Source organism: Vulpes lagopus, chromosome X, assembly GCF_018345385.1.
Source record: "Vulpes lagopus strain Blue_001 chromosome X, ASM1834538v1, whole genome shotgun sequence".
Taxonomy (NCBI): domain Eukaryota; kingdom Metazoa; phylum Chordata; class Mammalia; order Carnivora; family Canidae; genus Vulpes; species Vulpes lagopus.
In genome coordinates, this window is record NC_054848.1 from 60,188,095 (window position 1) to 60,204,466 (window position 16,372).

General features: G+C 38.5%; 1 protein-coding gene across 1 annotated transcript; it reads right to left on the reverse strand.

The window, feature by feature from the left end:
• Nucleotides 1-2,003: 2,003 nt before the first annotated feature.
• Nucleotides 2,004-10,808, reverse strand: TAF9B (TATA-box binding protein associated factor 9b). Its single transcript, XM_041741684.1, has 7 exons — nucleotides 10,677-10,808; nucleotides 9,948-10,029; nucleotides 9,497-9,633; nucleotides 9,098-9,232; nucleotides 7,903-7,978; nucleotides 4,870-4,980; nucleotides 2,004-3,984 (listed from the first exon to the last, which is right to left on the reverse strand). Exons 1-7 carry the CDS (start codon nucleotides 10,725-10,727, stop codon nucleotides 3,815-3,817), a joined length of 762 nt encoding a protein of 253 aa, XP_041597618.1. The 5' UTR covers nucleotides 10,728-10,808; the 3' UTR covers nucleotides 2,004-3,814.
• Nucleotides 10,809-16,372: the final 5,564 nt, after the last annotated feature.

The following is a 16,372-nucleotide window of genomic DNA, read 5'->3' on the forward strand; positions in this document are numbered from 1 at the left end:
AAAAGGCCATGTTTAATCAGAATTCCTCTGCTGAGTATTTTACATACTAGATGTGTATTTCACCTTTATGAAGAGAAATAAACTCTTGGAGGATCACAGAGATGGTAGGCAACAGCAGGGATTCAAATCCAGGTTTGTCGGATTCTGAAGGCTGCTTTTTCATTGTGTCCCACTCTTTGAAATGATACTTCTAGCCTAGGATTATTTGTTTAACTCTGGAAAGAATAGCAGAAGAAAATTTTGGTGGTTGCTTTAAACAAAACCATTTTGAAGACTTGAAATTTTTAAAACTTCATTTGCATCTTAATACTGTCCCCACAGTTGTAGTTAATTTTAAAATGTACCATGTTTCTTTATACAGGGTACAGTATACCCTAGTATGAGAAGCAGGAATTCTGTCTATTTTTGTAGAGGAGGCCCAGAGGTGCTACCCATAGATCCGGCAAATTAATGTCACAGCCTGGCTAGAACTCTAGCATACTGATGACTTTTCTCCCCTACTGATCACCTTTCCCTCAGTATTTTATTATTTCATATGTACACAGGGATTAAAAGAATTTTATACCAATAAACCTAGCACTTAGATTCCACAACTGCCAATTCATCTATCCATCCATCAATCCCTGATTGTACCTTTTAAGTGCTTTCTACTAGACCCTGCTTTCAGGATCATTCCCCATTTATTTGGGTCATTAATCCAGAGAATGGATGAAGAAACATAAATAGCCAAATATTTGAGTACCTGCAATATGCTTAGGACATAATGGAGGAAATCTAAGATAGCATTTATGTCCTGAAGGAATTTACAACCTCGTTGAGGAAGATTAACTTATGAGCACATAAACTAGAATAGTACAAGGATATGCTTCCTGATTTGATAAAGAATTAGGAATTTTTGATAAAATATTGTGAGGATTTAGGCATAAGTGTAGCATAGATGTGTATGCCTGTACAGAGAAATGACAATCTTTGTGTCAGAAACTAATTCAAGCTCTTAAGCTCAGTGTTTCCTGCTTCCCTTGTTTTCCTTTTTATGTCCCAAACCCCCCTCTAGCACATGATACAAAAGTCAAAAAGGGGTATAAAATGAAAAGACACCTTCTTACCTTAGTCCCTTAGCTACCAGTTTCCCTCTTTAGAAATAGCCACTGTTCAGAATGGTTTCCTTTGGTCTAGAGCTACTTAATGCATATAAAAGCATATTTCCATGTATATGTATACATATGAATTAAAACATGGTAGTTAATATATTATACACTGCTTTGTACCTGCTGTTCTGATTAGTGTTGTCTTTCCTAACTCTCGAGTACTTCCTTTCACTCAGGACTCCTTAGGACCAGTGTGCATTATGTTTTCTATTTTCCCCACTACTGGCTGTATTCCTATATTCATACTCAGATCAAAAACACTTGTTTCCTACTTTTAAAAGAACTTGTAAAAGGACAACAATGTCCTCACCACATTTATCATCAGTATGTCTTTTAAAAAAAATCTACCTGGAAGCTGGAGGACAAGAACTGCCTTAAGTCCTTCTAGAAGCTATATTAGGTAGACCTAATTAAGGAAGGGAGTTCTGCAAGATAAAGCAGTCTTCATTTGAAGACTGGCTGACCTAGCAAGTGGATGAAAATTCAGACTATAGCCTCAATTATATGTACAAATTCCTACCAATGACAGCATGTTATGTTTTTAACAGACTTAAGCCTCATAAAGCAGTCTTCATTTGAAGACTGGCTGACCTAGCAAGTGGATGAAAATTCAGACTATAGCCTCAATTATATGTACAAATTCCTACCAATGACAGCATGTTATGTTTTTAACAGACTTCAGCCTCATCATTTTTATTTTGCTTCACTATGAGTTACATGCTGATTACAAAAAAAGCAAGCAGTTCCCTGATTTAAGATTAAGTCACCCATTAAATCTTAATTGCCTGTTGGACCTCAGAATTACTGGATCTTGTTCATCTTTGAATCCCTTAAATCAGAAATAAAAGATAAATGGTAAGTTCAATTTTTTATTAATAATCTTAGAACAAATACATTAACACTTTCTTGGTGTTATAAACCATTTTACAATTTTGAAAGAATTTTCTCATATACCAATTAAACCCTCACAACATCCCTGTGAGGTAGGCAGGGTTGGTGTTATTTTTCTATTACTGAGAACTAGGTTCAGAGGTGAAGTAAGGTCACATAGTTGGTAAATGATGGAGCCAGGACTAGAACCTAGGCTTTTTGACATGCTGCTTCCCTGAGAACATTCAATTAATGATAATCCTATGCTATATAATGAACATCTTTCTCCTATCATGATTGGACCTGTTTTTATAAGTTTGATACCACCTTTTTCCTAGTATCTAAAAACACTCAAACTGTGATAAGACAGGTCTTCTCTGTCACTGGACTATTTCTCTTCAATGTATCAAGCACCATCCTAACATGAAACTTTGTGCTTTAAGTTTGAGGATCCTTGGCTGTAAGTTCTAAATTATGATATATGAAAATTTATTTTAGAAAACTCTGCAAAAGTATTCCTATATTGAATATGTCAAACTTACTTAAAAACAAGCCTATTTATATTTTTGAAAGCTTTGCAATGTTTTCCCCTAAGATGCTTACATGTGTATAAGTGGAAAATAATGAAAGGTGTTTAGCAACATTACCAGGAAACCTATGCATAGTACACCTAAATGCAGGTCACATTACACTGATTTGATTTTGTTGTTGGCCTTCTAGAGGATTTTCAGGTCTGATGCCATCTCATGTATGATATCCTCAGCAACAAGCTAGAAAAATGAATTATACCAATAGAAGGGTTCAAGCAGTAGTGAACATAGCATATATGTATGGTAGGAAGAAAACACTTGCTTTTTAGTGGTTTCTGCCTAGGTCCAGTGTAAATATACTTTTCAAGGCAGATTTTAAGTTATGGCATCTCTGTTAACATTAGAAATATGAAATATGTGGTGTTATCCATTTGCAATATAAGACAAACTAACTGACCCCAAACTACCTGTTAAAAGCAGAGGAAAGCTCAAACAGCATAAAAGGCAATGGATAAAACTCAACTGTTCTAATATGGAGAGAAAAACAGCAAAGCAAACCTTTAGGCATGTAAAGCAGGTTTTTAAAAATAGGAAAATGACACTGAACTGTACTATTAGGAATTAGACTATTTAAGTTCAAGTTTTGGCCTTCTAAGAGTATTGGTAGAAACTTAGGCCTATGGGGAAGAGGTGATACAGAAATGAATGGGATCTAGAAACTGGGTTGAGGAGGTGGGAAGTTAGGGAATACCAAGAAACAAATACACTCAAAATGAATTTAGAATCCCTTTAAATCTATCCTTTCCAAAAAATATTTCCTAAATTTAGAGATTTGGTCAAAAAAGTTGGTGAAAACCAAAATTGTGACTATTTTACCTTACAAAAGAAAGTATTTAAATGTAAATTAGAAATTATGCTGTACTAATGTCCACTGATAAGGCTGTAGAAGCTGACACTTGAGTGCTACTGTCCGTGATAATACATGGCAGAAAACTGCTTCCAAATATAAAATTGTTATAGAATTCAACATTAATCAAAATATTAAGAAACAAATACTTCTTTACTTGAAGCCTAATGAAAAAGCATTGGTATGCTTACTTAAGATATCTAACAGTTTAAAAAAGAGAAATCTAACAGTTTAAGCTAATATGAAAAATACTGCAGCTACTTTTAAGTTTTCTAAGATAAAACTTGAGAAGATAGAATATTCTAGTTTAGTATAATGGGCTCCAAACCAACATTTGAAATACATCTTGATTGTATTCTTTACATAGTGTCATTATCATCATCATCATCATCTTCGTGTTTTCTCTTCAATGGGTTTGATTCATTGGCCATGTTCTGTGATGAAACCATGTTGGTGGTAATGAGAATATTTTTGGGCCCAATTATTGAAGGATTAATCAGAACATTTTGAACTGCAGTTGTTGCAGGAACTGTAAACAGGAGAAAACACCCTCAAACTGAATTACCCCAAATCAGAAACATGGTAAATAGTATTCAACAAGGCAAAATATAATTCTAATAAGAACTTTAATAACATGAATTGCAATTACATCATAGAAGAAATGGCTATTTATGTTGCATTAAGAGTTGGATATAATTTTTTAATACTTTAAATTACTTAAACTAGTATCTAGGAAAACATTAAAGTTCTTTTTTTTTAAACTTAACTACCTAAAATTATAGTTAGTACTTAGCCATGGGAAGCAGTGCACTCGACTCCTCATGGAACATACTAAAGGCCCACGTTCAAGATTAGGAATCACATTTCCCTTATATGCCAATATTTTATATAAGTAGTTTTACTATGTACAGCTAGGTTTCAGAAGATGTAAATTTTAAATATATGCAGTAATAAATCATGCTATAGCAGAATTTTACTTATATATTATTCCAACTTTATATGTATCCTTCCGTGAAGTAAAGGTATAATTTTTGATATACACTAAGTTATATTATTTTCTTGAGCTTTGATCCTAGTGCTTTTCCCTGAAAATGCCTTAGATTTGTGGACCCTAGCTTATTTTAATTCATTGTTCTTTGAGAATCTGATGATTGCTCTGAATACTTTCTCCTATCAAAACATTACATATATGTAAAATTTCATACAATTTTAGTAGGCTCATAGGCCCTTCTGAATAACCCTGATTTGTAGCATTACTGCCACCTTCCTGGTATGATATTAAAACAACTCTTGCTATAGGAATATAAACTGTTCTATAATCAAAAATTATTCACAAATTTTAAAATTCAGAAAAACTTTAAAAAAGAAAAACACTATCAACACCCCTACCCCCACCTGCCGCCCATCATGTTACCTGATTTGACAGGTGTAGACTGAGAAGTCGGAATCTGCACCGTAAATCTTTGGCTTGTCACTGACACTGGAGGTGCAACTTTGTTTGGGACAGATGCTGTTTGTGGGGTTGCTGTAGTTGTAATTAACATACCATGTTAGTTACATAACTTCATTATTCTGTACTCTTTGGCATATCAGAAACTACCTTCAAAGCACAGGGAACTAATAAAGGTGAGAAAAATCATCAAAATAAGCAAAGTACAAGCTCAATAGTTTATAGATGCTAAAATTCAGAGGATAGTATAGTGGTAGAGAATGTAGGCTTTGGAGCCTACCTACTTGAGTTTGAATCCGGGTTTTATCATTTACTAGCTGAATGTCTTTGGGCAAATTATTTAATCTTTTAGTACTTAAGTTTTCTCATCTGTTAAATGGGATAACAGTATCTATTACATAAAATTCTTGTGAAAATTAAAATAATCTACCTAAAGCTCTTCAAACAGCATCTGACACTGAATTGTAGCTACATGAAGTTGTGAAATTGGATGTCTAAAACTAGCAGAATAAAGACCCAACTTTGCTATTCATTACCTTAGGTGGCATTTTTAATTTGTTACTGAGAATTAGAAGATGTCTACTAGGCTTGTGAAGCTAAATCAACATGCAAGTAACAAAAAGCCCGTCAAATATACCTCTTAGGGTCCCCAGGTGAGCACGAAAGTCCTTCCTTTTTTTTTTTTTTTTTTGACGATTTTATTTATTTGTGAGAGACACAGAGAAAGACAGAGACATAGGCAGAGGGAGGGAGAAGCAGGCTCCTTGCGGGGAGCCTGATGTGGGACTCCATCCTGGGACCCCACAATCACACCCTGAGCCAAAGGCAGACCTTCAACTGCTGAGCCACCCAGGCATCCCAGTCCTATTCCTTTTCTATATTCAGGTACTTTTTTAAGCAGAAAGGGATGTTGGAGATAATTTAGTCCAAACTCCCCTCATCTTAATTCTACCCATTATTCCAGGTACAACTCAAATACCACCCTATTTTATAAGATTTCCTTGATTTGCTCAGAAGTCATTGCCTGCCTCTGAAATTACTTTGTTATAGGAGCCTTTATTAGTATCCTATCTTGTTCTCAAGATTATAAGCCTTGGCTGACACTTTTTTATCCTTATGAGCATATGGTTTTTGTGCCTTACTCCTAATAGGCACTCAACAAATTTTTGCTTAATGAATGAATTTTGCAAGACTCAAAGATATACTGACAATATAGCTCTCTAGAAAATATATTTATAGAAACATGTCTGTTCCTAGTTTTTCCTTTGGGGATTCAGGCTTTCCATACATCGTCCTTTCCCCTGGAACCAGCAGTCTGCCCAGGGAAGAGTTGCTGAAAAAACTACAACTATCCTCCCCAGGGACAAAGAGGAAGAAAGTTTAAATGGGGAAATGGGGGAAGAAAGCTCAAAGGTACCCAGGAATCTGGTTCTAGTGCTTTCTCTCCCCAACTCAGAATGTGAGGCCTTACTCTGACATCTTCATTCCTAGTCAAGTTTTCTGATGAAGGATTGGTTCAAAGAATTTGGTGAAGCTTAATGAAACAGTGTTATGTATTTATTTTGTCAAGGAAATTCATAATAGGTAGAGGTTTTCTTGGCCATTACCATAAGGATTTGTTAACATTTAAGTATGGAATGTATAATAAATGTCTAAGTGGGATAAAAATCACAACTGATAACTAACATTGGTTAACTTGGATAGCCTGGGTGGCTCAGCAGTTTAGCACCACCTTTGGCTCAGATTGTGATCCTGGAGTCCCAGGATCAAATCCTGCATTGGGCTGCCAGCATGGAGGCTGCTTCTCCCTCAGCCTGTGTCTCTGCCTCTCTCTCTCTGCCTCTCTCTCTGTGTCTCATGAATAAATAAATAAAATCTTAAAAAAAATAAAATTGGTTACCTTGCCAACATGTGTAACAGATTACCACAGCTTAGAGTTTTGTTTTTAAACCTGGTATTCAATGAAGTAGTATGAATCCACAAATAATATATGACCAAAAAGTTGCACAAATTATATATGTAAATTTCTGTCCACAAAGTTCACATGAAGGTAAATTAGAAGTGTATAATATACCAGATTGGTTTTAAAATGTTAAAATGAGAATATTAAGAGATTGTCTACACACTGCAAAAATCAAATGCTACTTATGTTAGAGCTATATGACATCTGTAGGATTCAAATTTATAAACCATAAGAGCATTCCAAGAAATCAATACTGGTCAAAGAGAAGGATAATTTCTGAAAATACTTCAATTTTGAAAGAAATCCAGCAAAAATGTAGGACAAAGAAATCAGGAAATCCAAATCCATTTGTGTTTTATTACCTAAACAATGACATTAAAAGGAAGCAATGGTTTCTAAGTACCATTCTCTACTAAAAGAAACCAGGGCTCTTTGGAGAAAGTGGCTGGTTGCAGGACTGGGGTAAAGAAGCTTAGAACATGTGCCAGAAAGCAAGAAATGCTCTAAGAATGATTGGAGACCTGTCACAAGGGACACAGGAGACAGCTTGAAGGAGCAATATAGGATGGTCAGTGCTACTTTAGAAAAGATTAGTATTAAAAATACTGATTTTAAAATTTGATATACTTAAGCTTTTTGCACATTTTAAAGTTCTTTCTTTTGGTTGCATTCTCTTGCCAGTTTACTCAAATTTCTTCAATTTCTGACAAGTAGGCTACTGCACTGAGTGGCAGCTTGATTTGTACAGAGGCAGAACACAGCTTAAACTGTTTTTGGTACTCAGTCTATACCAATGACAACGTTGGGTAATGTCTAATTTTATACTCATTTGGGCAAGATATTCCTTGTGGCTTTCTCATTTTGAAATCTGATCAAATATATGTTTATAGTTTTATTAGAGGATGAATAAATGTATCAATGACAACACATATTTGGGAATCTCTGACTCAGGTTTTGACTTGGATTATTGTTCAAAATCAAGTGCCAAGGCACTTCTTTACCAGATAGAAAAGTCATTTCATTCTCTCACTCACCTACAGTAGGAGTGGAAGGTCTACTACTAATAGCACCAACACTTAACCGTGGAACTAGTCTTCCTTGGTTAGGTCCCTAAGGGATTAAAAAAAATGAGTTTTTTTTATTAAAGATTTTATTTATTTATTCATGAGAGACACAGAGAAAGAGAGAGAGGCAGAGACACAGGCAGAGGGAGAAGCAGGCCCCATGCAGGGAGCCTGACGTGGGACTCGATCCCAGGTCCCCAGGATCATGCCCTGCGCCAAAGGCAGTGCTAAACTGCTGAGCCACCTGGGCTGCCCAACCCATCAGTGTTTTTTTTTAATTTTTATTTTTTAAAGGTTTATTTATTATTTATTATAGACATAGAGAGAGAGAGAGAGGCAGAGACACAGGAGGAGGGAGAAGCAGCCTCCATGCTGGCAGCCCGATGTGGGACTCGATCCCGGGACTCCAGGATCGCGCCCTGGGCCAAAGGCAGGCGCTAAACCGCTGAGCCACCCAGGGATCCCTCCCATCAGTGTTTTAAATTCAACTTTTAAACTAGGGTCTTCACAAACATATATAAACATAATACATATCTATATGAACATGGATATGAACACACACATATAAAATTCTATGTAGTTTGTTTAGGGTAGAGTCTTATTTGGGGATAACAGTTAACATCCTTACAACAACTTTTAATCTTAACTAGTCAATATCTTAACCTAAAAAGAAAGATACTCTTTTGTAGGAGAATTTCAGACAACAAAGGCAGCTAGCTGAATATATGGGGAGAACTTTTTCAGTGGTGGGAGAGCCTTAGGTTGTATTTCAGAAAGCAAGTCCAATTCCTGATGGTACATAATTTACTCTGTTACCAGGTGCCACAAAGAACTGATATAGTGGAAATACTGGCAGTTATGAGACCTGGGAATCAGTCTGAGCTTTGCTACTAACTCCATAGATGAATTGAGGATCAAGTCCTTGATATGAACACTAATTGCTGAATTAGATGAACACTAGAGTTCCTTTTAGCTCTAAAAATCTTGGATCTTATATTTTAACATAGTAGCTAATTGCAGACATAGTATTTTCAAGGCTATAAATTTAAAAAATCTTAGCAAATTATTTCAGTCTTTAATCTATCTACAGGACTCTGCTTTTTTACAAATTCCCCTAACACATCTCACCTTAAAAAAAAAAAAACTGTTGACTAAAAATTCTTACCTTTTTAATTAAGGATTTCAGTCTATAGTTTGGAGCTGTTAAGCAGTATCTGTCAGGTGGCAGTCTGGGTCCTGCATATGGCTTAATCAGTGGTAAAGGGGTTTGATTTTTCTGCCTTGCAATATCTAGTAAAAACTAAAAAAAGGAAATATCAGAAAGGGAGACAGAACATAAAGACTCCTAACTGGGAAATGAACTAGGGGTGGTGGAAGGGGAGGAGGGCGGGTGGTGGGGGTGAATGGGTGACGGGCACTGAGGGGGGGCACTTGACGGGATGAGCACTGGGTGTTATTCTGTATGTTGGCAAATTGAACACCAATAAAAATAAATTTATTATTTAAAAAAGAACTACAATTTAGGAAATTTTAAGTAAAATGAACTTCAAATAAATTTGCTCACATCTCTTGGGGGAGGAGAAGTAAAAGATTGATCAGCACGACACTGGATTGCCAGCCTTACATCATCTGCATCAACATTAGGTTTCTTAGCATGACTTGAATAAATTTTTGCATCATCCAGAATTGTAGTCACATATCCTTTAAGAACAAAACATTATTAAACATGAAAACAGTTTAATATTTATGGTCACTTTTCTTAATGGAAGGTTCTTCCTAACTTCTAGAAAATTTATGAATTTTGGTTCTAGTATCTAATTGTTCTAGCAATATGACTAATTATAAACGATATCACAGTACAAATACTACTGTTTCCATAGGTTGAGCTCCTTTTTACTGCTTTAGGCTGAATTCTGTGATATTAATTGTTAAAACGATTTAGTTGAAAATATTCTTACGATAAAAGAATGTTTTCAAATTCACAAGTTAGGCAAATTTTTGGTGTTTTAACTTACGGAAAGCAAATTCCAACATTTGATTTATAACCCTTGGTTCATACTCCGTAATTCCCATATCCTTCAGGATTTGTGCCATCACCTGTGGATTCAAATAAAAACGCCAGATGCATAATCTAGGTACTAGAAATTAAGACTAGACCGAAGGTAGTATTTATGTTTAAGATAAAAGGTCCTCGTTCTCTGGGCTCCAGACTTGTACTCATATACTTTTCCTCTCAAGTGAGTGTCAGGATCACACCAAACCCCGTCCTAATCTCTGCTGAAAACTTTTTTTTGGCGGGGGTGGGGGCGGGGGCGGGAGCGGGGGCGGGGGCAAGGAGAAGAAAAAGGCCTGGGTTGTCTTTCCCACCGGAAAATGTAGGGAAGGCTACAGCTGGTTGTCATTTTCGGATGTGGCGATGGGGGAAGCTAGCATCAGAATACTGGAAGTGAGAGTCAGGGCTCACAGACCTGGTGAGACGACAAAGCGTCTGGAGCCCAAGGCCCAGGAGACAAAGCCGGGTGGCTGGACTGCGCGCACTCTGGAGGGCCGCGAGCCTCCCCCTAGCGGGGCTACCGGAGAAGCGCCCCGGGGTCCACGGCACCCCGATATCACACTCCTTCCGGCCGCCCCGACTGGGTTGAAGCGGGCACACGCGCCCAGTCTGAGGCCCTCCGCCAGGGCCTGCCTCCCAAGATGTTAGCAGCGCGGACCTTCATGCCCCGCCTCTCATCCTTCGCACTTACCAAGGCATCTCTCGGAGCGTTCTTGGGAGGCGCCATCTTGCCCGACTCCATGTTATCCTGCCACCCGTCATCCGGGGAGAGAGGGCAGCTCGCAGGCTCCTCTCTCAGGCTCCACCCCTGCGGGGTGCGGAAGGCGGGGTTACAGCGCCCGCCCCGCGGCCTGCTGCTTTTCAGCTGCTACTCAACCCTGTGGAGGCTGAGGGGAGCAGGGCTAGCTGTGAAGCCACGGTCTCAGGAGGTTTGGAAGAGACAGTTAAGCCTTCCCTGAGGAGCCCTTGGCCAACACTTGGAAGGGCCAAGAAGCTCGTCTTCCTAGAGTTGTTCTCCGGTAAAATGTACCAAATGGGTCACCTTTGTCTTTTCTGTGGCCCCTCCTCACATCCTCCCTGCTGCTACTCTGCCCCCTTTCATTTCCCTGTAATGCCTGCAGCGGCTTCCTCCACCTGCCCCTGTGATAGGGTTGCTTGAGTAAAATAACACCTAGTTAAATTTCTCAGATCAACAACGAATACATTTTTAGCTAAAGTATATCCCAAATACTACATGGGCTATACTTATCTGCAAAATTATTTGTGGTTGATCTCACATTTAAATTTAACTTGGCATTCTGTATTTTTATTTGCTAAATCTGGCAACTCTATCCTATAGTCTGCCCTCTACACAGCAGGCCTTTGGTCAACTCTCATCAAGCTCAAAGCCCTGTCATTCTCACCCATTTCACACTGATGAAGAGCTAAAGACTTTGCGGGCCTGCAAGAATCCCTGCCAGAGCCCCTCTAGCTTTGTCCTTTGGCCCCCAGGAGTTTTCTTTCTGTCCCCGCTGAGGCCCACTCAGGGCTGTCACTTTGCCTCACAGATGCCCTCCCTTCCCCAGTTTCCACACAATAACCTGAGTGACTTCCAAAAAAACCATGCATTAGTTAACCATCTTTGGCTTAAAGTGCCCCAAAGAGAACTCTTCCTTATTCTTCCACAATCCACCAATGCCCTAGTGTTCTCCATCCCAAAAAGACACACTGTGCTACCCAAGTCAGAAACAGCAGCTAGCCATCTTATGCATCCCTCTCTCCACAATCCACACTCAATCTATATAGAAAGTCTTACCAGGGCTAACTCCCAAGGTCACACCATGTCTGTGTCTCCACATCCTCATTCAGTGCTACCATGTTAACAGTCCAAACCAACAGCAGTACTCACCAAGACTACAGAAATAGGCCCTCAAAATTGAGCTACCCCACGTTCTTCTCACAACCAAAGTGATCTCTGAGTCATAAATCACGTAATTATATTCCTTTCTTTAAAACCCTCTAATGGCTTCCTTCACAAAACAAATTCATACTGATTTTGGGGGGTTAGAAGACCCTTCAGTTTTGAGCACCAGTTTACCTCATCAGGCTCATCTGAATCAGTCATCCACCAGGCAGCCATCTTGAATTTGGGGCCAGTCCCCCAAGAGCCACGTGTTCTTAACTCATTGTTTCCAGCGGGAACCCTGATCCCTCTGCTTCCACCCGCACCTTTTCCAGTTCACTGTGTGCAATTACTGTTTAAGGCTAATAATGATTTTCTCCCTTTGGACTAGGTAGTACATGCACAAGGTGCACAGTTCTAAAAATACATTTAAAAAATAAGAAAAAGAAACTCTCTCTGGCAGGTTCCATACACTAATTTGTCTTTCACAGAAGGCACCACAGTTTACCAGTTTCTTATCTATGTAATTTACAAATATTACCATTTTTATATTCTATTCCCTGTCCAAATGGTACTATACTGTTCGGGTGACCAACCTCTAGAGTGCCAACAAAGGACACAGCTAGACTAGATGAGAAGACCTATGATATATAATAAATAATTGCACAAAGTGTTCTTACATTAATATAAAAATATGTAAATAGATATTCAAAATAATGTTTTTCCATATTATTTACTTTTCTGTACTTACACGCTATTATTTAAACAAAACAATAGGACTAGTTAACAGTGGCAATTAGCATTAATAGTAGGACTAATTAAATACTTTGTGTGAGACAATATGACAGTATTTTACATATTTCTGTCCCCGTTACAGCAATTTATCTTAATTCTTCTTTTTTAATTAATTTTTATTGGTGTTCAATTTACCAACATACAGAAAAACACCCAGTGCTCATCCCGTCAAGTGTCCGCCTCAGTGCCCCTCACCTATTCCCCTCCAACACCCGCCCTCCTCCCCTTCCACCATCCCTAGTTCGTTTCCCAGAGTTAGGAGTCTTTATGTTCTGTCTCCCTTCCTGATATTTCCCAACATTTCTTTTCCCTTCCTTTATATTCCCTTTCACTATTATTTATATTCCCCAAATGAATGAGAACATACACTGTTTGTCCTTCTCCGATTGACTTATTTCACTCAGCATAATACCCTCCAGTTCCATCCACGGTGAAGCAAATGGTGGGTATTTGTTGTTTCTAATTGCTGAGTAATATTCCATTGTATACATAAACCACATCTTCTTTATCCATTCATCTTTCGATGGACACCGAGGCTCCTTCCACAGTTTGGCTATTGTGGCCATGGCTGCTAGAAACATCGGGGTGCAGGTGTCCCGACGTTTCATTGCATCTGAATCTTTGGGGTAAATCCCCAAGAGTGCAATTGCTGGGTCCTAGGGCAGGTCTATTTTTAACTCTTTGAGGAACCTCCACACAGTTTTCCAGAGTGGCTGTACCGGTTCACATTCCCACCAACAGCGTAAGAGGGTTCCCTTTTCTCCGCATCCTCTCCAACATTTGTTGTTTCCTGCCTTGTTATTTTCCCCATTCTCACTGGTGTGAGGTGGTACCTCATTGTGGTTTTGATTTGTATTTCCCTGATGGCAAGTGATGCAGAGCATTTTCTCATGTGCATGTTGGCCATGTCCATGTCTTCCTCTGTGAGATTTCACTTCATGTCTTTTGCCCATTTCATGATTGGAATGTTTGTTTCTTTGGTGTTGAGTTTAATAAGTTCTTTATAGATTTTGGAAACTAGCCCTTTATCTTATATGTCATTTGCAAATATCTTCTCCCATTCTGTAGGTTGTCCTTTAGTTTTGTTGACTGTATCCTTTGCTGTGCAAAAGCTTCTTATCTTGATGAAGTCCCAATAGTTCATTTTTGCTTTTGTTTCTTTTGCCTTTGTGGATGTATCTTGCAAGAAGTTACTGTGGCCAAGTTCAAAAAGGGTGTTGCCTGTGTTCTCTTCTATGATTTTGATGGACTCTTGTCTCACATTTAGATTTCTCATCCATTTTGAGTTTATCTTTGTGTATGGTGCAAGAGAGTGGTCCAGTTTCATTCTTCTGCATGTGGATGTCCAATTTTCCCAGCACCATTTATTGAAGAGACTGTCTTTCTTCCAATGGATAGTCTTTCCTCCTTTATCGAATATTAGATGACCATACATTTCAGGGTCCACTTCTGGGTTCTCTATTCTGTTCCATTGATCTATGTGTCTGTTTTTGTGCCAGTACCACACTGTCTTGATGACCACAGCTTTGTAGTACAACCTGAAATCTGGCATTGTGATGCCCCCAGCTATGGTTTTCTTTTTTAAAATTCCCCTGGCTATTCGGGGTCTTTTCTGATTCCACGCAAATCTTAAAATAATTTGTTCAAACTCTCTGAAGAAAGTCCATGGTATTTTGATAGGGATTGCATTAAACGTATAAATTGCCCTGGGTAACATTGACATTTTTACAATATTAATTCTGCCAATCCATGAGCATGGAATATTTTTCCATCTCTTTGTGTCTTCCTCAATTTCTTTCAGAAGTGTTCTATAGTTTTTAGGGTATAGATCTTTTACCTCTTTGTTTTTTTTTTTTTAATTAACTTTTATTGGTGTTCAATTTACCAACATGCAGAAAAACACCCAGTGCTCATCCCGTCAAGTGTCCACCTCAGTGCCCGTCACCCATTCCCCTCCAACACCCGCCCTCCTCCCCTTCCACCACCCCTAGTTCGTTTCCCCGAGTTAGGAGTCTTTATGTTCTGTCTCCCTTCCTGATATTTCCCAACATTTCTTTTCCCTTCCTTTATATTCCCTTTCACTATTATTCATATTCCCCAAATGAATGAGAACATACACTGTTTGTCCTTCTCCGATTGACTTATTTCACTCAGCATAATACCCTCCAGTTCCATCCACGGTGAAGCAAATGGTGGGTATTTGTCGTTTCTAATTGCTGAGTAATATTCCATTGTATACATAAACCACATCTTCTTTATCCATTCATCTTTCGATGGACACCGAGGCTCCTTCCACAGTTTGGCTATTGTGGCCATTGCTGATAGAAACATCGGGGTGCAGGTGTCCCGACGTTTCATTGCATCTGAATCTTTGGGGTAAATCCCCAACAGTGCAATTGCTGGGTCGTAGGGAAGGTCTATTTTTAACTCTTTGAGGAACCTCCACACAGTTTTCCAGAGTGGCTGCACCAGTTCACATTCCCACCAACAGTGTAAGAGGGTTCCCTTTTCTCCGAATCCTCTCCAACATTTGTTGTTTCCTGCCTTGTTAATTTTCCCCATTCTCACTGGGGTGAGGTGGTATCTCATTGTGGTTTTGATTTGTATTTCCCTGATGGCAAGTGATGCAGAGCATTTTCTCATGTGCTTGTTGGCCATGTCCATGTCTTCCTCTGTGAGATTTCTCTTCATGTCTTTTGCCCATTTCATGATTGGATTGTTTGTTTCTTTGGTGTTGAGTTTAATAAGTTCTTTATAGATTTTGGAAACTAGCCCTTTATCTTATATGTCATTTGCAAATATCTTCTCCCATTCTGTAGGTTGTCTTTTAGTTTTGTTGACTGTATCCTTTGCTGTGCAAAAGCTTCTTATCTTGATGAAGTCCCAATAGTTCATTTTTGCTTTTGTTTCTTTTGCCTTCGTGGATGTATCTTGCAAGAAGTTACTGTGGCCGAGTTCAAAAAGGGTGTTGCCTGTGTTCTCCTCTAGGATTTTGATGGAATCATGTCTCACATTTAGATCTCTCATCCATTTTGAGTTTATCTTTGTGTATGGTGCAAGAGAGTGGTCCAGTTTCATTCTTCTGCATGTGGATGTCCAATTTTCCCAGCACCATTTATTGAAGAGACTGTCTTTCTTCCAATGGATAGTCTTTCCTCCTTTATCGAATATTAGATGACCATACATTTCAGGGTCACTTCTGGGTTCTCTATTCTGTTCCATTGATCTATGTGTCTGTTTTTGTGCCAGTACCACACTGTCTTGATGACCACAACTTTGTAATACAACCTGAAATCTGGCATTGTGATGCCCCCAGCTAAGGTTTTCTTTTTTAAAATTCCCCTGGCTATTCGGGGTCTTTTCTGATTCCACACAAATCTTAAAATAATTTGTTCTAACTCTCTGAAGAAAGTCCATGGTATTTTGATAGGGATTGCATTAAACGTATAAATTGCCCTGGGTAACATTGACATTTTTACAATATTAATTCTGCCAATCCATGAGCATGGAATATTTTTCCATCTCTTTGTGTCTTCCTCAATTTCTTTCAGAAGTGTTCTATAGTTTTTAGGGTATAGATCTTTTACCTCTTTGGTTAGGTTTATTCCTAGGTATCTTATGCTTTTGGGTGCAATTGTCAATGGGATTGACTCCTTAATTTCTCTTTCTTCAGTCTCATTGTTAGTGTATAGAAATGCCATTGATTTCTG

Coding starts and splice junctions, on each gene's coding strand:
- TAF9B (XM_041741684.1), bottom strand. CDS start 10,727: ATGGAGTCGGGCAAGATGGCGCCTCCCAAGAACGCTCCGAGAGATGCC. Junction 9,233..9,496: donor CTTCTCCTCCCCCAAGAGAT/GTGAGCAAATTT, acceptor TCCTTTTTTTAG/TTTTTACTAGATATTGCAAG. Junction 7,979..9,097: donor TGAAATCCTTAATTAAAAAG/GTAAGAATTTTT, acceptor TTAATCCCTTAG/GGACCTAACCAAGGAAGACT.